We start from the raw sequence: 27,038 nt of genomic DNA, 5'->3' as shown, positions 1-27,038 counted from the left end.
CAGTGAAGGTACCCGATTACTGATGTGTTACCCTGGACACTTTATGGCCTTAAGACTGTAACTGTGTAACCAAATAAACCCCCTTTTATAAAAGCCAATCCATCTCTGGTGTTTTGCATTCTGGCAGCATTAGCAAACTAGAACAGATTTTGGTATCAGAGAAGTGGGGTGCTTTTGCTGCTGAGTTTGCAAATACCAAACATGTTGGAACAGCTTTTAAATGGATAAGGGGAAGATTCTGGAAGAATCGTGAGGAGCTTGATAGAAAAGGCCTACACTGCTTTGAAGTTTGTGGAAATATGGACTCTAAAGATACTTCTGACAAGGCCTTGAAAAGAAATGATGAATGTGTTGTTGTGAACTGGAAGAGAGGCGTCCTTGTTTTAAAGTGGCAGAGAATTTGGCAAAATTGAGTCCTGGTGTCAGATGGAAGGAAGAATTTGAAAGCAACAACCTGGAATACTTAGCTGAGGAGATCTCCAGACTACGTGTGGAGGATGTACCCTGGCTTCTCCTTGCAGCTTATAGTAAAATGCGAGCAGAGAGGATAAACTTAGAACTGAACTCTTGGGTTCAAAGAAACCAGAAGCTGATGGCTTGGAAAATTACAGGCTTCCAGGGGGTGGAATCCCAGAAGCTACAGCCCAACATGAGGATGTAACCAAACATGGAACCCAGACGCCATTTCAGTGCAAGCCAACATTGGAAAACGAGTTAAGAGAAAGGATTTGTGGAAAGTCCTATTATCTGATGGCTTTGACCCCTGTGTGCTTCATGCAACGCCGACAGAATTTTTGCAAGATCTTTATAGACAGAGCCATTGCCAGTCTGGACTGGAGGAGATAGACAAGGAACAAACTGAAGGAAAAATTTCTTCAAAGACAGAGCCATGGAGGTTGAGGTCTGGTGTCAAGAAGCCTTGGGCTGGGAGAGCGGAGTGGCCCACACACATGGAAAGGGTGAGTTTGCCCTGGAGGTCGAGGGTGGGCATTCTGCCTCAATGCTCTGAAGAGTTTTGCCACTCCAAGAGGGTGGAGCACATTCCCAGGGAATTGGGGAGAGCCTGGCTGCCACCACACTGTTCTGAAGGGATTGAGCGTGTGCCCTGGAGATGGAAGGGAATCTGGGTGCTGCCCTGATGTCTGAGAAGGGTGGGGCCGAGAAGGTGGTCTCCCCAATGTGTGGATATGTTGGAGCACTCACCCCAGCGTTTGGAGAGAAAATGGCTGCCACAAAAGCCTTTGGAAAGGATTAGACTCCCACTCTCTCAAGCCCCAAGGATGCAATGTTCTGTAAGTGACTCTCAGACTTTGAAATCTAATGGAGTTTGTCCTGCGGGTTTTCGGAAGTGTTTTGGTTCTGTTAACCCTGTTTTCCTTACTCTTTCTCCTTATGGCAATGGTAGTGTTTATCCTATGAATGTCCCTCCTTTGTATATTGGGAGCACATGTTCTAAGTTCATAGATCCACAGCTAAAAGAAAATTATGCCTTAGGACTGACCACACCTATAATTGATTTTGATGGAATCTTCTACTTAACTATTGTTACTGAAATGATTTAAGTTTCTGTGATACTGTGTGGGATGAATGTATTTTGAATATGGAAAGATAATGTCATTTTGGGGTCCAGGGGGTAGAATGTGCCAGTTTGAATGTATTATGTACCCCCAAATGCCATTACCTTTGATGTAATCTTGTGTGGGTGGACCTATCAGTGTTAATTAGATTGTAATTCTTTGAGTGTTTCCATGGAGATGCACGCTACCCAACTGTGGGTGATGACTTTGATTGGATAATTTCCATGGAGGTGTTGGCCCGCCCATTGGGTGGGTCTGAATTAAATTACTGGAGCACTAGATAAGATCAGATAAAAGGAGCAAGCTGCTACAGCCAAGAGGGACACTTTGAAGAAAACACAGGAGCTGCAGATGAGAGACAGTTTGAAGACGTCCGCTGAAAGCAGACTCTTGCTCTGGAGAAGCTGAGAGAGGACAAATATCCCAAGTGCAACTAAGAGTGACATTTTTGAGGAACTGCAGCCTAGACAGGAACCTCCTGGGAGAAAGCCATTTTGAAACCAGAACTTTGGAGCAGATGCCAGCCATGTGCCTTCCCAGCTAACAGAGGTTTTCTGGACACCATTGGCCACCCTCTGGTGAAGGTACCCGACTGCTGATGTGTTACCTTGGACACTTTATGGCCTTAAGACTGTAACTGTGTAACCAAATAAACTCCCTTTTATAAAAGCCAATCCATCTCTGGTGTTTTGCATTCCAGCAGCATTAGCAAACTAGAACACCTCCTTATACCAGTCAGGAGCAACAGGCTGACAAGTGCCACCTTCTGGCAGATTAGGAAAGCACAGTGGCTAGAGACTTCACAGGAAAGTCTGTCAGTCTCTAAGACACACCCTCAGGGAGACAAGAAACTGAATATAACCCCATTCTGTGATCCGAACCCATTCTGGTCTGGGAAACCTGATTGGGGTAACCAAGGAAGTCAGATGCCTAGGCAACAGAGGACTACAAACTACACTAGGGAGAGTGGAGATATGGCCCAGTCAAAGGAACAAACTTACACCTCAATCAAGATATACTTGAGATAATGTTTCACTTTAATGAAACAATCAATTAAAGATTTTCAAAGAAATATGCTAAATCAAATAAAACACCAAATCAATGAGTTCAGGGAAGATACAGGAAAAGAGATGAAGGATACAAAGAAAATACTGGGCAGACATAAGGGAGAAATCTAAAGTTTGAAAAAACAGCTGGCAGAATCTATGGAAATGAAGGGCACAACACAAGAAATGAAAAACACAATGGAGACATACAACAGCAGATCTGAAGAGGCAGAAGAAAACACAGGAACTGGAGAACAAGAAACCCGAAATCCTGCACACAAAAGAACAGATAGGGAAAAGAACGGAAAAATATGAGCAACATCTCAGGGAACTGAATTACAATATGAAGTACATGAATGTATGTGTCATGGGTGTCCCAGAAGAAGAGAAAGGAAAAGGGGCAGAGCAATAATAGAGGAAATAATCAATGAAAATTTCCCATCTCTTATGAAAGACATAAAATTACAGATCCAAGAAGCACAGTGTACCCCAAACAGAATAGAGGTGAATAAACCTACACCAAGACACTTAATAATCAGATTATCAAACATCAAAGACAAAGAGAGAATCCTGAAAGCAGCAAGAGAAAAGCGATCCATTACATAGAAAGGAAGCTTGATAAGGCTAGATGTGGATTTCTCAGTGGAAACCATGGAGGCAAGAAGGAAGTGGGGTGATATATTTAAGATACTGAAAGAGAAAAACCACCAACCAAGAATCTTATATCTGGCAAAACTGTCCTTCAAATACGAGGGAGACTTTAAAACACTGTCTGACAAACAGACAATGAGAAAGTTTGTGAAAAAGATACCTGCTCTACAGGAAATACTAAAGGGAACACTACAGACAGGTAGCAAAAGACAGGAATGAGAGGTTTGGAACACAATTTTGGGTAATGGTAGCACAGCAATGTAAGTACACTGAACAAAGATGACTGTGATTATGGTTGAAAGAGGAAGGTTAGGAGCATGGGGCCACCAGAGGAAAAGAGGAAAGATAAAGACTGGAACTGTATAACTCAGTGAAACCTAGAGTGCTCAACAATTGTGAAACAGTGTACAAATATGTTTTTACATGAGGGAGAACAAATGAATGTCAACCTTCTAAGGTGTTAAAAATGGGGTGGTAGTGGGGAAAAAATACAGTCAATGCAAACTAGAGACTATAGTTAACAGAAACATTGTATTATGCTTCCTTCAATGTAACAAAGGCAATATACCAAAGCTAAATGCCTATAAGAGGGGGACATAAGGGAGGGGTATGGAACTCTTGGCATTCATGCTGTTGTCTATTATACTTTAGTTTAATGCTATTTTTTCCTTTTGTTGCTTTTTAACTGTCATTTTTTTTTTTCTTTTTCTTTTGCCTCTCTACCTTCTTTGACTCTTCTTCCTTCTTTGTAGAAGAAATGGAGATGTCCTTAGATAGTGGTGATGGTGGTGAATACATAAACATGTGACTATACAGGGAACCATCGATTGTTTACTTAGGACATAATGTATAGTGTGTGAACAAAACCATCTTTAAAAAAATGGGATGAAGAAGAAAACTTGAGGGCACTATATTGAGTGAAATAAGACAGACACATAAGGACAAATATTGTGTGGTTTCACTGATTTGAACTAATTAGAATATGGAAACTCATAGACATGAAATATAAGTTACTAGGATATAGAATGAGGCTAAAGAATGGAGAGCGGCTGCTTATTATGAACAGAATATTCAACTAGGTTGAGCTTAAGTGTTTGGAAATGGACAGAGATGATGGTAGCACATTATTGTGAGAGTAACTAACAGTGCTGAATGGTGTGTGAATGTGGTGGAAAGGGGAAGCTTAGAGTCACACATGTCATGAGAAGGAAAGTTGGAGGTTAAAAGATGAGAATGTATAAAACAGTGAATCTTATGGTAGACAATGTCCATGATTAACTGTACAAATATTAGAAATCTCTTTCATGAACTAGAACAAATGTATGACACTGTAACTAGAAGTTAATAATAGAGAGGTATATAGGGGAAAATATACCTATTACAAACTGTACCACATTTAGTACTATTTTAACATTCTTTCATCAACAGTAACAAATGTACTATACCAATACTGTGAGTCAATAATGGAGGGGGAGTGGTTAGGGGTCTGGGAGGACTTGAGTTTTCTTTTTTTGTTTTTATTTCTTTTCTGGGGAAATGAAATGTCCTAAAAATTGAAAAAAAAATAATTGTAGTGATGGATGCACAGCTATATGATGGTACCATGGGCAACTGATTGTGAACTTTGGATCTTGGGATGACTGTGTGGTATGTGAACAATCTCAATAAAATTAAATTTTTTAAAAAAAAGGAAAAAAAAAAGGCAAGTCAATTCTGCAAATAAACTCACTACCCTCCCTCTATGTGGGACATGATTCCCAGGGATGAGCCTGGCCCTGGCATCATGGGATTGAGAAAGCCTTCTTGACCAAAAGGGGGAAAACAAATGAAACAAGTTTCAGTAGCTAAGAGATTTCAAATAGAGTCGAGAGGTCATTCTGGAGGTTATTCTTATACATTATATAGACATTCCTTTTTAGTTTCTAGTGTATTAGTATAGTTAGAAGGAAATATCTAAAACTGTTGAACTGTAATCCAGTAGACTGGATCCTTGATGATGGCTGTATAACTATATAGCTTTTATTATGTGACCATGTGATTGTGGAAACACTGTGATTTTATCCAGTGTATGGGCAGATGAGTAATAAAATAAGACAAAAAATAAATAAATAATAGGGGTGAATAAGGGGTATAAGATGTTTTGGGTGTTCTTTTTTATTTTTATTTTTTTCTTAGAATAATGAGAATGTTCTAAAATCGATTGTGGTGATGAATGCACAACTATATGATGATACTGTGAGCAAGTAAAAACTGAATACACCTATTAAACAAAGCTAGGCAAAAAAATGGAACTACAGATTACAAATTGCTAAACAAGTTTATAGTCCTCTCAGCAATATTTCAATTAGTATTTTAGCATAATGGTAGGTATGATCTTCAAATTTTTGGTTGACCTGTTTATGTTTTAATTACTATCATTGGCTTTATAGAGATAGTTACTATAAAAGAAGATAAAGAGGTAAATAATTGGTATAATTTGTGGGTACAAAAAGATTCAATATCTACAAATCTATGGAAAGCATTATAAAGCAACATATAAGAAGGGAACTATAGCATCAGCTGGCCCAGATTGGGGTGAGGAGCAAGGTACAGTGAAGGGATGCGGGAAGGTAATGTAGGAAAATGGAGAAGCCCCAGAGAAAAGAATGTAAATGGAAAATAAATCTTGGAGTCAAAAGGAAGCTAGCATAGTAAAGTATAGTAAGTCTAGTCTAGTTTAGTATCATACAGCAAGTCTGTCGTATAGTAAATCAGTACAGACTACTGAGGCTTGAGCCCAGTCTCAAATCCTTACTAGCTGTGACCTCATCTATAAGGTGGTGATATTAACTGAACCTATTTTATTGGGTAATAGAGAAACATAAATTATATAATGCAAAGAAACTAAATGAATCTTGGCAAGTTAAAATTTATGAATAAATAAAGCAAGGCAGGAAGAAAGCAAGCTTACAAAAAATGGCAAATATCTTTTTTTAAAATATAATACAAGTCATGAGATTGTGGATGAATTAATATCATGTGACTTCATCCACTACTGAATCAGCCAAACCTACATAAAAGTTATGTACTGCATCATACAACTTGTGCTTAAGCAATTTTAGGAAAATTACATATTTTGAACCTTTGTCATTTTCTCTCCAAATAGTTGACTTCATGTTGCATTAAGCTCGCAGCAGATGTAAACTACAGGACTCCACCATTAGATCTGTTCATCCCCCCTATAAATTCCTAAAACATTGGTTCAGACTGTTGAAAGACAAGTCTCTATGGGTCTCTCGTGTTTCTGCACATCCAGTGGGCAAGGCACTAACTTCCCTTTGCTCCAGACTATCCTTGGAGGACAGAGATAAGGTCTCCCTCCAGAACAAAAGGGAAGGCATGTTTACTGACCATTCTAAAAGATTCAGTTTCTGTAAGCTCAGGTTCCAAAAATTCAGGTTCCATAACTATGACACAACCCACTGCATGTACAAGTATCATTTGACCCTCCTTGCATCACCTATGGATACTGGGGCTCAAAGAATGGGCTTAAATGCTGATAATGCTGATACCCTGGCCACTATAGTATAATAAACAATTCTGCATCTCTGGACCCAAGGGTCCCATGTCTTCTACCCGAATCCAATAAACTGTGGCAGGCTAACTTCTTAGTTTGCAAGTGTGTTAAAATTGCAGATCCTTCACAGCTCTTGGAACAGATTTTTAATAACAGATAAAATGGTATGAATATGCCATTTCACCTGAAGCCCATTCACTGGCGGCTGTAAAACTGACGGGTTGAAAATCCCTGTTTAAGACAGACAATGACACATTCAATCAGGGCCTATTGAAAGTCTTTGTGACCATGTATAAAACAGAGACTACTGATGAATAACCGTTCATCTAAGTGTCAGACAGCAAAATATAGCTTGATGTTGTAAAAGCACTCCTTGGAGTAAGACTGGTTAATCGACTTGATAGAAGAAGGACAGGTTCAAATCTTGTGAGGTTTTAATGTTTTTTGTTTCAACCCAAGTCTTAAACACCCACTGTGGATTCCTTTCTACAAAGAACACTATAGCCATCTCTAAATCCCAAATTTAAATTGTATTTGAACATTGTATAGATACTTCCAACCCTATTACCAAACTTCTCATTTCTTCACTTGGTGGCAGATATTTTTTTTAACCACAATGAGAAACTACTCACCAGATTGGTTACTGAGGATATACAACACATGTATTCAACACAGCTCATAATATTGACCCACTTTTATATTTAATAATTGATAAAATTAAAATATTATTTCTCAAAGAATATCACTACAAGAAGTTAACTTTTCAGAAGAGGTATTTCAAATTGTTGACAAATGGGTCTCTTGGGAGGAGGTATATATGTGTGAAATGGAGAGAAAAGCAAGGGCGTGCCAAAGATTCTCATGTGTTATCAGTAGAAAATTTGCCTATTATAGTCTCCTTTGAAAAAAGGAAAATAAGCTCTATTCACTCCTAACTGAATTGCTCTAATCAGAATATCTCCTAACACCTAGCCAAAATTATATTTGAGGAAATTGGGTTTTGATAAGGGAAGAGGGAAATTTATACTATAACTTTTTTTTTTTAATTAAATTCAGTTTTATTGAAATACATTCACACACCAATCATCCATGGTATACAATCCACTGTCCACAGTATGATAACATAGTTATGCGTTCATCACCACAATCTATCTCTGAACATTTTCCTTACATCAGAAAGAACAACAAGAATAAAAAATAAAAGTGAAAAAAAAACACCCAAATCATCCCCCCATCCCACCCCATTTGTCCTTTAGTTTTTGTCCCCATTCCTCCACTCATCCAAACACTAGATAAAGGGGGTGTGATCCACAAGGTCTTCACAATCACACTGTCACCCCTTGTACTCTACATTATTATATAATTGTCTTCAGGAGTCCAGACTGCTGGGTTGGAGTTTGGTAGTTTCAGGTATTTACTTCTAGCTATTCCAATACATTAAAGCCTAAGAGGTGTTATCTATATAGTGCATAAGAATGTCCACCAGAGTGACCTCTCGACTCCATTTGGAATCTCTCAGCCACTGAAACTATTTCGTCTCATTTTGCATCCCCCTTTTGGTCAAGAAGATACTCTCAGTCCCACGATGCCGGGTCCACATTCATCCCCGGGAGTCATAATCTGCGTTGCCAGGGAGATTTACACCCCTGGGAGTCAGGTCCCACGTAGGGGGGAGGGCAGCGAGTTCACCTGCCGAGATGGCTCAGTTAGAGAGAGAGAGGGCCACATCTGAGCAACAAAGAGGTACTCAGGGGGAGACTCTTAGGCACCATTAGATACAACTTTAGACTCTCCTTTGTGGTAATGAGCTTCATAAGGGCAAGTCCCATACTCAAGGGCTCAGCACATCAAACCACCAGTCCCAATGTTTGTAACAACATATGCTAGGGGATCAGCATCTCAAAGTTTAGAGATAGGCCTTACAATTCAGGGATAGAGTTAACTGCTGTAAGAGCTTACAATCTAGGGACTATTACAATTATTGTGTCCACGTTAGGCTGTGTTCTAAGATTCAATTCTGAGTTTACACATTGTAGTTAGTCCATATTGGTGAGGCATCATCCTTCTCACCATGCTTTCTCCAACACTTTTACTCCTATATATATTTTTTCCTACAATTTTATAGAGTTATATTCACATACCATACATTTATCCACAGTGTACAATCAGTTGTTCATGGTATCATCATAAAGTTGTACATTTATCACCACAATCAGCATCCGAACATACTGATTACTACAAGAAAAATTGTTTTCTTTCTTTTCAGCAATAAGAAAAAATGTTAAAAAGAAAAACAACATGTCATACAATACAATACACTATCAAGGACAGCAAACAACACCACTACCAAGAATCCCACATTACTCCCCTATATCCCCCTCTCATATACATTTAGCATTGGCGTATTGCCTTTGTTACATTTAATGGACTATAACTTTTTTTTTTATATTTATCTAAGATTTTCATAATAGAAAAGTGGAAAATCTTTTGGAGAACAGACCGTCTTTGGGGAAAATATTTTTATCAATGGTGTTCAATTATCACTGATAATTGAGAGCATAAAATAGGTACAGGGGATAAAACATCCTTAATCTAAAGATAATGTGTAGAATATATGCATAGATAGCCACATTTTTATATATGGCAAACAATTTCATAAGAATATACTTGCAGTACCTATTAAATACCATTAATTGGAAAATTCCAAAGAAAACAATAAATAAGTGATTAAGTGATACCTCTATTTAAAAAGTCATTAATATCCTAGAGGCAAGAAATCTTACCTCATCAATAATCCTTTAATCTGTCTACACTATAAACACTAAATTAATTCACCTTATAGGTGAGGGACAAGAATTAGAAGAAAGCTATTTTGAAAAACAAGGTTCAAAACAAATAACTTTGTAGTTTGGGTAAACACTTTACTGGCAGAAATTTCTTCCGCTATAAATTAGGAACACCCAGCATTTTCAGAGATTAGTTAGTCCCCAAGCACTTGCCTGTCCATCAAATATTACATTAACTTCCTTCCTGGTGGTATGTGCTCCATTTTTTCAAATATTTCCAGAGTTGTTCTACTGTCTTGATTGAATTCAACCAACAGACATATTTATCTCTAAACACTTTTAGTATTTTTCTTTAGTGCTACATTGATTCATGTGCATAATATGTCACTTTAAAATATAATAATACATCCTATCGCTTTCTCCTGCAATGTCCCTCTGGACATTCGTGCAAAAAGAAGTTTCTTTTCAAAGATGTTTTCATAGAAGAAAATTATTTAAAGACCCTATATTTCATTACCTGAAACATGCACGACTCTTATCACATTTGACCTAAAACTTTAATTCATTTAAGTTTTATAAATAAGTAATGTTATTTCTAATGTTAATGCCATTAGAAAATAATCCACCACATACTCTAAGTCATTATTTCATATTATTTATATACACAAAATTAAAACCATATAATCATAGAGTTTTGTAGCTGGAAAGGGGTGTTAAAAAATCAGTATACAAATAAAGAAACTGAGGCACCAAAAGGTTAAAAGACTAGTGTAGAATGCAACTTCCTGTAGATAATGGAAGGCTGACACTAGTAACCAGGTTTTATGCCATAACGTGATGCTGAACTAGTTCCCAAAGAGCAAGTAACCAATGATAATTCATAATGCCCTACTCTAATAATCTCAACACCCATGGGCTGCTGTCTTATGTATATGCCTATTATCAGGTAATGGAACTCTTCTGGGTTTTTTGCCTGCCTGTCAATGTACCCAAAGATTGACACCTCAAACACTATGTGATGCAGCTTGACTTTGAGGACTGTCTTGTGACCTCTGCCCTAGTGTATTTTAGTAGCAATTTAAAAATCTTTATTCAGGGTTTTACTTCTAGTACAGTTTTCTTTTAAAATATGCAAAACAATATTTGCTAGAGGAAGATGCTACTGTTATAAAAAGGCTATGCTCCAATTGTTTGTTTTAGATGTTATGCAGCCATATCAATACTGCACAGAAACAGGCCTTGAGAAATTCTTAACATTCTGAAAAGAAATATAAAGATGTGGGACAGTTCCTTCTTCTGTCCGAACATGTTATTTCTTGCTGGTTGTTTTTTGTATCAAACCTAAAATGACTGCTGAAAGATGGATATACTTAATTTTCCACAGTTATAAGCTTCCCTATTTTAATGGAAAGGCCCTCATTTTATTTTTTACATGATTCTGATTTTCTTGTCCTAAAAACCAAAAAAATACTGTATGAGATTGAATCACATGGATGAAACCACATGCAAGAATGTTATAGGTTCTGGAAAAATATGCCTTCATAATGTCTTCTGATATCTGTGTTGCTAACTATAACCCTTGCATATACAATTCCATTATACTTTTATACTTCAGGGTTTTGAAAATGCTTTTGAACCATTAATATATTTTCCTGGTTAAAATTCTTTGAGATGTTCTTAACAAGAGTCTTAGATAATGAATTTGGGCAAACTCTGGAACAGTCTTTACAGTATTATCATTCTCATTAATTTTCAGAACTACCCACTGTGTTGAGATGATTGTCATGGGCCTAAGACTTCAATTTCGCTAAATATTTTTGCATATTTTCAACATATAAGTAACTAACAGATGTTTAAATGTTAAGTTCATATGGAAGAAATGGTTAAATGTGTTTACTCTAACCTCCTGATTTCTTTGCAACATAATTTTTATTTTACTATTTCCTTACATATTTCACAATTTCCTTTATGCTTTGGTCTACAATAGGCCAATATTTTCAAAATCCCTTCAATGATAAAAAAAAAATCCTTTAAAATATTTCTGAATGTATGCCATTTATGCACATTTAATTTAATATATATAGCATAATATTTTTAAAAGAGAAAACCTTAAATGGTAACCCAAACATTATTTTTAGAAAATATACAGAGTGCATAAGATGCATAGGACTGTACTTTTTTTTTTTTACAGAAAAAGTTTCCATTTATATTCTTATTAGGCTTAGGCAACCTGATATCTGATACTACCCTTACCTGCCACAAAAAGATGGGTAGGAGGCTAAAAATGCAGTACACACTTCCATACTTTCATTCAGTTTATCCTTTTTCTTTGCGTTTTGGTTATCTCTGAAGACTGCTTCTGTTTCCATTGTTTCATCCTTTAGCATTCACATATCAGAGCAATAAGTATTTCATTACTGGTTTATCTGTCCAGAGGCTTGAGAAGCGGTAACAATTAACCCTCCCTTCACAGTGATTGATACAGGCTTTGCTTTCAATTTGTTCCACTACACAGATCATGAAATTCTGAATGCAATCATCCTCATTGACCTACACTTTCAAACACACAGCTACAATGAGACGAAAGTAATTATTAAAAGGAACACAGGACTATTGAGAACTGAAACAAAGTCTTTTAAAAATCTGTTAGATGACCTTCTGGTAAAATTGGTAAATTCTGATGTTCAGGAAAATGATAGCTTTGTGTCCCTGTCTGGAAATATTCAATGCAAGCTGATCAATGCACATTATGATGATTGCACTGGATATAGTGGGTACTTTAAAAATATGGAAAGCCATTCTAAGACTGTCACCAACAAACAGGATCAAACTGTTAACACTGCAGTTTAATATGTCTAAAATTTTTTCAAAAAAATGAAAGTTCCTGGTTTGTATAAAAAGAGAAAGCACTAACCACAGTAAGAAATCAAGGATGGAAAAACAATAGTTTCACTCTATAAGAAGAGTTACATACCTGAGCCCTCCATCTTCCCTCTCCCCCTCGCCTTAGATGAAGATTCACAGTAAGAAATGAATACATTTTTCATAAAGTCTTGAAAAATAGCTTCAAATAAATATTAATCTACTACAATCGATATATATGAGGAATGGAGAGGGGCTGGTAGGAGAATGGTGGCTACAGAACCATATTAAAACAAGGGTCGCAGTTAAAGAAAATCAGGGCGGAAAGCGAGGCAGCAAGCCTGAGGCTCCAATCATAGAACAGAGTGATGGAGATGAACCAATACTTCATGGATTAGCAATGAATTATTTTGAACTGTAATCATATGCCTGCACAGAAGAGAGGCAAAAACTAGCCATTAGTCATAAATTGATCTGCTGATTTTTTAAGAGACAGAAAGAGAGATGAGGGGGTGAGAGAGAAAATTTATATGCTAAACTAATTCAAAATAATGAAAATCTAAAGATGTGGTTACACGTCAAGTAACAGTCTATATTTAATGTCTGCCATGTACTATATAATATGGAGTATTTAGAATATAAACTGTAAAGTGCTTGGATTCAAGCAGGATTAAACCAACCATTTCTTCTAAGTTTAAGGCGTGACATATATACTCAATTCTCCATTCTTCCTCTCCTAATAAAATCATTTCTGACAAGGGTTAACACCCACCCCCCAAATATAAGTTTTTAAGAATTTAGTTACCAAGAAAAAACAGTGTTTAAGGAATTAACCTCCTTTGGATTATCTGAAAAATTCATACCAAATGAAGATTCAATTGTTACAACTAATTTTGTTAGGAAGAAAAAATAATCATAGCTGCTGGTAGCAAGAGATTCCCGAGATTCTTATGAACAGACTGTTTAAATGAAGAGCACTTTAATCAGTAGAGGAATCCTCACGTTTCTAATGTCTTGCTGTGCATTCTGCAGGTTATAGTAGCAGCTGGTAGAGGTCATATATCTTTTGTGAGCATCCCAAAAAGGCTCACTGCCAGACTGTTAAATTATGAATAAGCAATGAACAAAAGAATGCAGATATGGTGGTGACAAGATAATCCAAGCAAATTTATCTATGACAAATTTCACAGGATTAACAAATTACATTTACTCAGAACAATAAAAATGTGCAAAAAAAATGATGAGCCTACTTTTCTTTATAGCATTAGGAAAACAAAAAAGTCACCAATCCACTTCCTTTATTTAAAATTAACTGGCTCTAAAGTAAGACATTTATAATATGTTGAAGATATCTTTGTAACATTTTTCATTTTAGGTAAACACATCCAAACATGTTATATGAGGCATATGTTTACATATAATTTGTAATGCAAATAATGTGCATATATATGTATGTATGCTTATATGTAAACTATGCACACCATATACCAAAATCTTGTGCAATAAAAAAAAAAGTCTTGCTCTTTTTTTGAACAGAATGTGTATGTTCTTCAGAAGAAGATTCTGAGGGATAAATTATTTTTGTAGGGAAAAAATGTTCCCTCAATCAGTGCAATACATATTAGTTAATAAAATATCCTATTCCATGATGTTTCCATTTTCTAGGATGAGAGATACAGGTTCTGCCAAACTGTTTAAATCATCCCACTTACCCCCATCAAAATACTATAATATTTTCTGATTAAAGTGTTTCTGACTGAAGTTTAGAGCTAGCATCCTTTTCTGCAGTGTTACAATAGCAGAAATGAAAATTCATAGATTTGGGGGAGGTGTTAATTACAGCCAAATTCACTTAAGGATGATCATCAATCCAATGGTACATTTTTTCTTTATATTGAAATTCTTTTTATAAATCTTACAAATGAAAATCTCCAGTCTATCCAGATGTAATTAAGATATCGCCAAAACTGCCTGATTCCATAAAGAGGTCCTAAAATATTATGTAACATTTTTTCAAAATATGTGGTAAGATTTGTTAAGTTTTAATGTTGTTTTATACTGAGTAACCCATGTCAGAGCCCTTTAATTTTGTATTAGCATAATGATGATAATAAAATACTGTAATCAGATGTAATTTCTTTTAAGATCTGAATGCTGTTTTAAATTTTGTAGACTATTTTTCACTTATACTTCCTATTGACTGGTGCCTTTTATTTTCAACTATTTTAGCAAAACATCTCTCTAAATAAGCACTTTCCAACATTTTATAAGGTAACCTATTCTTTGTGTAAACAAGAAATTTCCCGAATGTAAAAGTGCATTTTAAATTAAGATATGCAGACAAATACTCGGCTCTTTCAACCACACACACTTAAGTGCTGCTTATGTAGTCCTTTCAGCCTCAAAATTCCTAGTATAAATTTTAGTTTTTAAAGGAGCGATTTGGTTGACAGTATTGCATACAAAAAGGTTTGTGGCATTCTTGTGCACCATTGCAAATTTAGCATATATTCTGCAATGAGGAGTGATGGAGTCAGATGCTACAAAGTTTCCTAAAGAAGAGTTTTTGTCAATCCCTATGATTCCTGGCATTCAAGAAATAAAAATTTTACCAAAACTTCACCTTCTTCAGGATGCCACAAGACCTGGGGTAGAGATGAGAACTAAATAATAACTAATCATTTATTAATTTATTATCTGGTTTTCATTAACAAGTTACATTTTTAATTAAACAAATTAATGAAGTAAAGCCCTTAGAACACTACTACTAACACACAGTGTTATATGAATGCTTGCTATAATTGTGATATAGACAGATAATTTGGCAGGAGGCCAGCTTGTACAAGTCCCTATATATTTCAAAAAACAATATCCAGAAATATAGCTAGGTACTAAAATGCATTCTCCAGAAAGCACTGTGAAGCTGTATCTACCTACTCAGTGGCAAATCTATCACAAAATAATGCCTCAGCTGTAACATTTAAACAAACTTTGGCACATTGTGACGCATATGAATGGAAGAGGTCCTTAAGTACTTCATATAACCAAAGAAGTTTATGGACACGGCAAATTGAATCTTCTGAAACCATTCAGTAAAATATCTGCCCTAAAATATATAGAAAACTGTAGAGCTTTTCCAAAAAATTACAGAGGTGTTAGCGGGTGAGGTGCCTGGAAAAATAATTTAAATACTGAGTTTTCCTCTAATTTTATAGAGAATGTATTTCTGAAGCTCTCCAAACATCTACTGAGGGACCAAGACAGAAGAGATCTAAATCACGATTCAAAGGGTAAGAAGACCTGCCATAGGAACGTTCTGGCTTCAGCTCAGAAATCCCTGGCTTTGAAAAGTCCAAAAATGCAGAACCCTCAGCAGAGCAGTTAAGTTACGTTTCTATAGATGCTACATTGTCTAAGTCCACAAGTTTTATGAGAGACAAACCTGAATCCAAACTTTACCACTTTCCTTAGGAGTGCTAAGTCTTGATTTTCTCATCCACAAAATCGGGATATTAGCATTTCCCTCATAGGGCAGCTGGGGAAATGAGAAAATTCCTGGTGAGTATTTAGTTCAGGGACTGAAACATGATAGTGTCAAATAAATGTTTACAATTATTATATTTGACCTACTTTTTACTTTTTTAATCCTACCCAAAGATCTTTTTAAAATCTGCTTTTATTTCACTTATATTTGGATAACATCTTTTGTCTTCCAAGAATCTCTAATCATTTTATAATTGTTTAATTATATTATTTTATAAATTGAATGTCTGCCTCCAGAACACTGAACTAACAAAAGTCTAAAGGGAAACGGAGCCTTATATGTCTACCAATTCTGCACCTCTTCTTTCAGAAAAGTATGTTTTCTGGCTACTTGTAATAGTTTGCATGTCTAATGTAAGGGCAATTCTGTACCCAGAGCAACTGCTCTCACAGTGTGTATTATCAGTACTGCCCCTAGCACAGTTCACTATGGTTCATAGTAGAGGTTTAATAAATAAAGCTGAAAGAATAAATCAATTAACAAACACAGTCCAGGCTTCTGAGCACCATGGACCATAGAAACACTGGATTTTCACCGTGCTTTTCATGATTTTGTAAACAAGACTACAAGTATTCCAATTAATTCACCAAAACATTATATTTTACAAATGTATACAGACAACACCTTCAAGAGCTGTTCAAACTTGTCACTGACCTAGTCTTTTCAGATATAGTAACACTTTACTCTTATAAGCCATGTCCTGTTTATGCACTGTGGTATTACTAATATTACTACAAATTATTCTAACTATGTAAGGTTCTATCAAACTTAATAGTGCAAACATCTATTCACAGTAATGGGGCCCTATGCAGTAAAAATACCATTCAGTTACAGTTGGTTTATTACACTACCCAAAGGTGGGGGGGGGGGGGACAAGGGCACTATTTACTGTGAAAATACTAACATCATTAACTGCAAAACAAGCATAAATGAATTTTCCCATAAATTCTGGAAGTTCTTACAAAATCATAGTACAGATTTAAATATTTAAAGTTTCACATGTAACATTATATGTAACTTTGGTAAAACTTTATATTTTAAAATATCTAACCAGTAATCTACTAAATTTTCAACATACTAACCTCATTATGTTTCAGACTGATACATTCTAAGAAATTAAAGACATGTTTACAAAATATCTGAAGTTAGACTCAAAACCAATTACAATGCAGAGCTTTAAAAATAATTAAAATGGTTAAAAGCTACCTTGTAGAAAAGATGACCATGTAAACACACAGGGGATGGAGGTAGGGGCCTAGTTCTGCTATCATGTAAGCTTAATTATTTTCTTTAAATTTAGTAACACTGGGCAAAGGAAAGAGGATCACAAGAATTGCAGGAAAAAATAAATAAATAAAAATGGACTTTCTAAAGTTTACATTGGAGTCATTCGTAATAATAAAGGACCTGTGGAAGTTTACAGAAAAAAATGTTACTAGGAGTGACTTAGAAATTTCTGTCACATATCCCCCACAAATATCCCCAAATACAAAGTTCTGCAGCTTAAAAACAAACAAACAAAAACTAAATAACTGCTATATCCTCACCCCCCTGACCCTCAAAGTACTGCTTTACAAAAGTTTTTGTATACATGGTTTTCACAGAAAAACTTACCATGGAGTGGGGAGGGGGGGGGGGGATACAGGATATCAGGTCTCATTTCAAAACTGTGCAATTTTAACATGCCAGTGGGTCCTAGACCTATTTCTGGGGCAAAGAAAAAGAGTCAAAGGATTCACAGAAATTTTGATATTTTCTTAAAATTGTTCTATTGTGCGGACAACCATTGTGTGGAAGAATTGCAGGGGATAATAAAAAAATCATATCCCTGAAAATATCAAACTGCTCCAATTTGTGGATATTTAAATTGCAAATTCTTAACAACTCATTGCTGAGAGAGATATTAATTTTGTATAACTTTTAGTCAAAATTAAAGGGGGCCAAAATTTACTCATAATACCACTAGATACTGACAATCCCTAGTGTAACTTTTTCTTAAACCCAAAGCATCAAACAATGTTGAATTCAAGTTTGCTCAGTGTAATCAATCAAATCTAGGGATTGGCATATTACAGATTTGAGGTAGCTATATGACTCTTGATTCATAAATCAGAAATTGGAAATCTGAAAGCATGTTGTAATGTGGGAGGGTCCTACATAATATAAAGGTCATTATAACTCCTGGCTCAAGAGCTATACTATCTAATATCCTCTGTGGTGGTTATATGATATGCACATGCATTACAGTCCTTGTTGATAGTCTGTTGCCTTGGAAATATTTCATTATTTCAGTTTTTTCCATTTGTAGACCCTTGGCCTTGTGATATGAAGGCCATCCTATTTCATATTTTCGATTATCATTTAAGCAATGTTGTGGAGCTATTTATATATAAGCAAGTGTTAGACAACGCATCTCATCATTTATCACTCTGTGTTTAAGCTTACCCTGTAGAAAGAAATACCTCCAAAAAAGCTGCCGCCACCACTACCACCACCTTTATTTTTTAAACCAAAAGCCCTGTGCTACTATAACGTGCTCTGCAAACCAGCATGGGCATGTCACATGCTTGACACCCTGCCCATCTAATTTTCGTGGTTATACATCCACATAGAGGAAAAACTCCATGGTGGCACTATATAATTTTCAGACTACTGGAATCTAAAGAAAAACCAAACAAGTTTAAATATACAAGTTTTTAAGTTGTTCTTTCAAGCACAAAAGGGGTACCTTCTGTGTTTCTGATTCAGAGAAATTTAAGGAGTTCTAAATAGTAACCGAAGATATTATCAAGAAAAAATCTTGTAAAAACAGTACTTATGTACTGTACTATCGTGTTCAGGTCAGGCATTGCATAAGCGAGCAACACAATTCAAAAGATTTTTAGTCTCTGTAAGTTTCTGATTACTGGTGTATTTGAAAAGCAGTAAAGAATAAAGTATCCATAAATGGCTTTGTGAAATCAGTGATTTGGAGACCATTTTTTAAATAAATGGGAGGATACTACTTAAAAACATGTCCACAGAAGGTCATCTTTTATAAGCATATTTGTGTTCAACCATTACAGAGAAATACTATTAACTACAAGTTCCAGACACAAGTATACATAAAGGTAGAATGATTCTACTTGGTTGAAGCAAGTAACTATGAAAAACAACCCCCTCCTGAACAAACCATCTGACTTCCCATTTCTCATTACAAAACCAAATCAACTTACATGTGTAATGTTTACACTTAAAGTGTTAAGAGCATTTAAACTCCTGATAACAAAATGAACCCTCGGGGCATAAAACAACTGTTTGGATAACAGGGCCAAGTTTGTGGTTATTGCAGATTGGAGTGTTTAGTTTATAACTCCTTCCTTCCTTTCCTCTATATTGCTCCTTCTGCCCCTTACCCCATTATTCCTCCTCCTTCTCCCTACAGGTTAAACCTTCTCAGATCCAACCTTTAAAATGACAGCATCTGAGCTGAACAAGAAGATGCTATTAAAGGGCATTAAATTAAATACAGTATATCCTTCTACAACTTCAATCAGAATTTCAGACCAAGTGTTATTTAGTTCAGCTCTCAAGTGGAGCAGAATAACAAATCGCGCACTTTGATTTACCTTCTTCGAATGCCAAATGGAGACAGGTGATAAAGAATGCACTCATGCACAGGCTATGAAGTTTCCCCTAGAAATTAATTCTATCTTCGAGATTTCTATCTCAGAGAAATTCCCCAAATGGCACACAAATAGGCCTCTGCTAGAGATTACTGGGGCCGTCCCAGCAAATAAAGAAGGGTGAGAAAAAGGGAAGGAAGAAAGGAAGGGAGGGAGACAGGGAGGAAATCATTTCCAAACTTCTGATTTCAAACAGTATTCATCATGTTAGATTAAAAAAAAATTATTATTAAAAGCCTTTCACAGAGCTTTGTTTCTTCTACCTAAAACAGTAAGGAATTTAATACATATATTCCCTCATAAAGTGCTAATACTTCTTAACTAAATTTTCAGTTTTAGCTGAGTTGTCAGCCTTTCCACAGTTTGAGTAATGGTTAATGCTACACAAATTAAACATCTTAAAAAATTGGTTTATGTATGATTCACTCTCATATGAGTTATACAGAAATTATCTAGAGTTCAGAATTAGTCAGTTACGTACCTACTTAAAATTACTTCCTTAATCCGGACAATTCTACCCTCCCTATGTTATGAAGGAAACAAGAAATAAAATGATATAAGCCTTTTAAATTGAACAGCTTGTCTAAATGTCTCCCCTCTCTTGATGAATGTCATAAGTTAACTACTATATACCATCAAAAATAAAACTGCCCATGTAATAATTAAATCTTACAACTAAGGACTTCATTTTCTTTTCAAGTTCACTTCAGCCTATGAGGAAAGTAAACATCCCTACTGCTTGCGGTGGGGTGGGGGGGAGTTAGGGGATGGCATAATGTATTTGTTCATTTCATGAAACAATGGCTAACATTTCATACTTCCTACTGAGTAGTTCTTTGCATATAGAGAATGAGAAGTTTCCTTTGCTCAAACCAATGTGCGATATGCAATTAATGTCATTAACGCAGCCAATTAATAGCAAAAAGGATTCCAAATAAAGTAAGCTGGGTGGACAGCAGGAGGGAAAACCAAGCGGGGTGGGGGTGGGGGTGGGGGTGGGGGCACAGTTCCTCTGAAATCTAACAATACCATTCACATAGGACAGTTAAGGATTTTTGAATCTGAACTCCCTTTTCCCTTGGCTCTAGTTTAACTAACTTCAAACAGACACGCTGGGCTGAGCTCCTTGCCTAGATATTCAATTCTCACCAGGAACTTTTTAAAACACAGATCCCCACACAGTAACTAACGGGGCATAAATGCTCCAACTTCTGACACATGTAGGATCTTGTATGCTCGCTTGCTTAGATTTGAGGATTTTCCCTTTATTTTTCTGTTTTTCTTTGGATGGAGGGGTGTGGGGAGGGGGACAGGATGCGGTCTCAGGGCGGAGCAGAAGACCCACAAGTTGCGGAGGCTGAGGGCGCAGCCTTGGCAGCGGGGAGACAGATGCTGCGCGCTTCTCCCAGCTCGGCCCGGCCTAGCTGCTCGGGCGGAGACGGCCCCTCCGCGACACATTCCCGGCCTGGCGCGAGCTCCGCACTCCCCGCCCCCGGCCTCCTCCTCCTCCTCCTCCTCTCCTCCTCCTCCTCCCCATCCTCGCTGCCTTCCCTCCCCCTCCTCAGCCTCATTCCTTCCTAGAGAGCAGCTGCCGGGGGACCCGCAGCGGCCCCGGGGATCCCCCGGCCCCCCACCCTCGCGACTGCCCCCCTTCACACAGCAGCGCCTTCACTTTTTGTTTGTTTCTTTTTCTGTCTCTTTTTTTCTTTTTGTTTTTTTCCTTTTGTTTTTTTTTTTTTTTTTGTCAGCGAGTCACTCTATTCGCCGAGCCGAGGAGGTGCGACTGCTCGGAGAGCCTGGCGCCGCCGCCACCGCCGCAGGAGCCCGCTGGCTGCCGCAGCCGCCGCCGGCGGACAATGCGCGCGGGGACCGCGGGCGAGCGCTTAGCCGCAAGCCCGCAGACGAGGTCCCCGCGGGCTCGCGGCCCAAGAGGCGGGCTGCGGAGAGGGCCCCGCCACCTTGGCAGCGGCGGAGGCGGAGGCGGCGGCGGGAGCAGCGGCCCGGGCGGCAGGTTCAATAAACAGAAAAGTGTTACCGTTCTCGCTTGGAAGGATCCTGCTGAAAGCTCGGCTTGGTGGGCGCCATCTTCCTGCTATTTTTTTTCCTCTCTTACTTTTTGCCTCTCTCCCCCCCACCCGGGGTGGGGGGCGTGGGGCGGGCGGGGGGGTGTGCGTGTGCGTGGGGCGGTGGGAGTGAGTGCGGGCGTGCGCGGCGCTCAGAGGCGGCGGGCGGCCGTGGCCGTGGCGGCGGCGGTGCTGCTGAGGCAGGGCGGCTACGGAAAAGTAGTGGGGCCGGAGCCTCGCCAGCGGCCGGCAGTCCCCTCGCGCCGCCGGTGCCCCCCGCCGCAGGTCGCCGCCTCCTCCGCCGCCTGCGCCTTCTCCTCCCCCTGCTCGCCCAGCGCGGTCGCCGTCCATGCGCTGCAGAGCGCCCGCGGCCCGGACCGCTCCAGCTCCCGAGACATGCCCAGCGCGGATTCAGGCGACCGGCGTCGGCGGAGGAGGGGGCGGTGGCGACGAGGGGAGGCGGCCGCGCGGCCCTGCGGGCAGCCCGGCCCAGGGCCCCGCCGCCTCCGGGTTGTCACCCTCGCACGCCGCCTCACACCGACTCCCCTCTTCTCCAGGCACTCCCCACCACTACCACCCAGAGCCGTCTGGCGGCAGGTGGGGCACACACCCTCCCGGCGGGGGGCGGCCGGGGACTAGGCCCGGAGGGGCGGGGAGGGGGAGGACACGCTGGGGGTTCCCAGCTTGACCGCTGTGAAAGTATTTCTGAGCATTTTCCAGCTGCTTTGCTCAAGAGCGCTCTCGCACGCAGACACACACCCCCTTCTCTCTCTCCCTTTCTCTCTCTCTCTCTCTCTCACTCTCTCTCACACACACACACACACACACACACACGATGGGGGACTGGGAAGCTCGGCTGCCGGCGCAACAACGCCACTCAGTTGCAGTTTTGAACAATTCCCTTCTCTGGAGTATCGCAGCCAGGGGGGAAGAAACAGAAAGAGGAACTCCGAGGGCCGCGGGAGAGAGCTCGGGCAGGACACCGTCCCGGGCACGCCTTCGGGGGCAGCGAAATAAACGCGGGCGGGGGGAGGGGGAACGTGGGGCGTGCTGGCCCAGGCCAGCAGGCCCTGAAAATCCGTGGGCGGGCGCAGAGGCAGCAACCGCTTGTAGCTCCGGGGCTCTCAGCTGCTGGCCCAAAATCGGAGCATATGCATCATTCACGCTCATACATATATATGCAGATCCCAGGTTCACAGGTGAATCTCCACGAGTTTAAACTCAGATACAAATGCCTCTCCCGACTCGGGTCCCAATATCTGGGACCCAACTGCGGACCTTTGACATTTAGCTCAGCTGCCTCCCCATTTTACAGGTCAATGAGGCCTAGAGAAAGGACCACTTAGTGCAGGGCTAGTGCTGGGACTCCTGTTACCTGCATAGACCCTAGTGATAGTGTTCTCTGTACTAAACCCGTCTGCAGCGGAGCCTTGTCAACCAGGCAAATAGAAAGGACCCCTCAAATTATTTCCACTTTGAGTAAGTGGAAAAGCCAGAGGGAAAATATCAGCCCTGTTTGAGGCTTTGCATTCCACTTTAAACTGAAGAAAAAATTAAAACCTGAGAAGGGGGTCCTATTTCGATCCCAGTAAAGTAGGACTGGGAGTTAGAAACTTGGAAAACATGAGTGTTTTTCGTAGCAGAGGTGTTTAATCTGCATGATGGTGATTGAGTTCTCTTTGGAGTACACTTTACGTGTAGGAGAAGATGAGAGTAATTGAGACATGAAGAACTGGAGTGGAAAGTGTTGCATACAAGATATACATGAGCTGGTGGAGAGGGAAAAAGCTTGCCATTTGGAAGGTTTGGTTCCAGAAGAGTCAGCCTAGAGCTGAATAAAAGACACATTTGCCCAAACATGACAAATAAGAGAAGCTTGTGTTCCCCCAACAGCCCACTCTTTGCTTGATCAAGTTCCCACCCTTGTCACTCCCTCATCAAACTTCCCAAAAGTAGTTAATGAAAAAAAAAATGTTTTCGGTAAAATGATATGTCAGCATTCAATTTAGCACACATAACTAGGTCTCGATGTGGAAAATAAGTCTGCCCCTTATAGCCCCTGAAGCCTGACATGTTGGTGACCCACATCCCCAAAGAAGTGCCAGAGGACAGTGAACCCATGACTCAGACCCTCCCTCAAACACCTGCCAATAATCTTCTTGCCCTTCATGACTCATTCTTCTGTCCCGAGATTAACTAAAATTAAAGACGGTAACAGGTGTCTCATCACTGAGTAACGAAACCAAAGAAAGCTCCGTTTCCCGCAACTGTCTTCTATTCTGTCAACATAACAGAACATAAAAAGAGGGGGGAAGGGATAAGGCATCCCAAAGGCTAAAGTTTAGAATTGATTATTTTTAAAGCCTTAGTCTTTAGAACTGTGGTGGATATTCAAAGACTTGATAAACTGAGCCCAAATTCAAAGATGAACATGGAAGATATCAGCAGTGCAGGCTTCCAATGTTGGAAGTGGGAGGAACTACCCCTGGGTGCTCCTAACTTGCAGGGAAATTGGTCCTAGGATGCTCATTATCTCTGACTTCATAGGTAAAGGACAACACCAACACTCTGAGAGCAAATCTAAAGGCTGAAAATTCATGACAGTTCTGTATGCCCAATTTATATCCTATGGGTTAGCTGAAGTTCCACCTGATATTTCTGACCCTTGACTCTTCCCACTTCACAGATCCTACTATTGTGACTATTGCCTGCACTTCCTAGTTAAAATAACCACCAAATTCTACTCATTTAAATGTTTTAAAAGTGACAAAAAGAAAACATACCTGAACCATGAAAAGGAAAAATCTAATTCTTTTCTAGTCCTTTATGTTTGAAAGATTTCCAGATTTTTTGTATTAAAGGTTGTTGTAATCACTGAAGTAAATCAAGAATAAAATAATTCAAATCAAAAGTCTCCTTGACAAGGAATAACCTCTTTTTATTTTCTAGAGTGTCTTTTAAAAACTTCTGACATTATGCTGAGGGTATAATGAAGTCTCCTACAGAATATTTGCAACACTGAGCATCAACTTGGAAAACACTCAATGTGCTATGCAAAATCTGCTCTGGTTGCTGGGCCATTGGTTGAAGGCACAAAATGTGGCAGTGATAGATTATCTTAACCTTTTCAGTTTAAATACTTTTGGTTCAAATCAAAGGTTCTCAAATCAATGAAGTTTGAAATACAAGGTAAAAATAGGAACTGTTATTTGAATTATGCATTGTGTGTATTTTAAGTTAAATGCCATTGGCAAATCTCTCAGATGTTTAATCATGTGCAATCTGGGAAACACAAATATTTAATTTCACACTTTCATGTATTCTTTAATCTTCCATCTTCCATAAAACTGAGCCCCATAAATGAGAGCATACTTTTCATACTACATTGTTAGTTTTTCTCAGCGCATTTTTGTGAATTACATGTGCAATAATATCTTGGAACATCGAAAGTTGTGTCACTAAGGGAAAACTTTAGGATTCTAATACTGGTGGTGGTGGTAAATTTTCCCCCTTTCTTTCCTAATTGAATCAAAGAATTTTAACCACTTCAATAGAACATTAATTTAAAAAAAAATCTTTAAATGGTTTTGAGAGAAATGCAAACAAGAAATACTTTAAAACTTCCTTCCCACCACCCAGCCTAACTTTGTAAAATTTCCTTCTTAACTCTCATCTCTGAATCTTACGCATTTGCATTATAATGCATTTAAGATGAATACTTAACAGCGCCGAGGAGACTCTGATTTCGTGCTGTTTTTCCCTATGGTAACAGGTGACAAGATAACACTATTATGTAGAATTCCAAGTCTGCAGCTACACGTGAAAATCGTTCCTTTTCTCTTTGGAAACAAATGATCAGTTAGCCTTCGGTGATCAATTGGTCCCCTGGCTGCCCGTCAACGCGGGTAGGCACCCGGCAGAGGCATTGAGAAATTCTGCAGCAAGGGGACGGGATCCCAAACTTTGCAAAAGCACCTTGTGCGGCGTCTCAGACTTTGCTGCAACTCCTCCGCTACGCGGGGCTGAGGCTCTGAATTTGGGGCCAGACAGAGGGCAAGGATGATTTCACTTCGCCTGTGTACTGGAGTGTTTTTCAATCGGGATTGTGAATTATTATTTTTTTCTTTTTGATCTGTAGAACGAGGGACAGGCAAAGTGAGTCCTGGCGATGTGTATTATGTTGCAGTGCACAAAACAGGCGGTAAAGTGAGTCCCACCCCAGCACCCCAGGGCAGGGGCACTATCCCAGCCTAGGCGGGACTACTCACCGCTGCTGGTAGGAGGTGATGCCCTGGACGTTCTGCGGGGTGCCGTTGGCTGCGGCGCCGGCCCTTCCCATGCCCGCTCCGGCCGGTACCCCTGCGGCCGCCCCGCCGGCCGCCGCGGCCGTCACCTGTACGCTGAAATCCGGGAAGATGCGGATCATCACCGCGGCTTCGACCCCGGGGCGCGGCGGCTCTGGGTGAGGGCTGGCGGGGGCTCGGGCTCGGGCGGCGGCGGCGGCGGCAGCAGCAGCAGCACGAGCAGCAGCGACGGCAGCAGCGGAGCCAGGCACCAGCCTGCAATCCCATTAGTGAGCTGCGGCCACTGTGCGCGGCGGAGAGGAGCTTTGATGTGCGCACAGCCGGCTGGGGGGGCGCGAGCTCGAGGAGGAGGTGCGGGGGGCGTGCTAGGGACTTTCAAACAGCAAAACGTGTCAGGGTGGGGCCTTTTTTCCTCTTTTGGGGGACGGTGGTGCTCCCCCCTCTTTCCAGGATGTTGCTCTCACTGGCTGCTCCGGCTGCGCCGCGCGAGCCCAGATGAAGGAAGAAGGGGAGGGGGTGGTGGAGGAAAAGATGCACTGGGAGGCTTGGCGAGGACTTGGCCGGTGCAAGGGAATGACGGGCAGTGGAGGGTGCCTTTCTTTCCCGCCCCCCCTCTGCGCAACGCACACGGGCACACACACACACACACACACACACACACACACACACACACACCGCACTTCCGACCCAAAGTGCAAGACTCAGGCGCGCTCTCTCCCCTCCTTTCTCTAGAGAAATAGCCACTATTCAGGCAGGCTCGCACCTCCCATGGTTTCCAGCAAGCTGGACTCCAGCTCGCGTGTGTAGGAATGGGGGCGCAAAGCTTCCCCTCCCAGCCGGGACCCTTCTTTCTGCCAGTCCTCTGCACACCCGGCAACGCGAGGATTGCCAAGCCAAGTTGTGCTTCTCGAGAACTTGACGCTTATAAAGGAGGGATGATGTGCAAAGGCGCAGGGGAAAAAAAAAAAAGCCGCTTTTGTGCAA

The 27,038-nt window shown here is 39.9% G+C and overlaps 1 protein-coding gene across 14 annotated transcripts in view; it reads right to left on the bottom strand.

Moving 5' to 3' along the window:
• Window positions 1–26,396, bottom strand: part of NPAS3 (neuronal PAS domain protein 3) — an 891,787-nt gene extending 865,391 nt beyond the window's left edge. For 10 of the 14 annotated variants that reach the window (XM_037834779.1, XM_037834781.1, XM_037834780.1 and 7 more), the window contains exon 1: window positions 26,019–26,396. In XM_037834779.1, coding sequence (XP_037690707.1) covers window positions 26,019–26,176 — 158 coding nt within the window. In that variant the 5' untranslated portion in view covers window positions 26,177–26,396. Of the gene's footprint in view, window positions 1–21,722; window positions 21,844–26,018 lie in introns of those variants that run through there. The other 4 variants (XM_037834792.1, XM_037834788.1, XM_037834791.1 and 1 more) reach the window with 3 other exon arrangements.
• Between the last annotated feature and the right edge of the window lie 642 nt (window positions 26,397–27,038).

The sequence above is a fragment of the Choloepus didactylus genome, chromosome 4 (assembly GCF_015220235.1).
Source record: "Choloepus didactylus isolate mChoDid1 chromosome 4, mChoDid1.pri, whole genome shotgun sequence".
NCBI lineage: Eukaryota > Metazoa > Chordata > Mammalia > Pilosa > Megalonychidae > Choloepus > Choloepus didactylus.
Note: the sequence above shows the minus strand (reverse complement) of the source record. Positions and strands in the feature narration are given on the sequence as shown.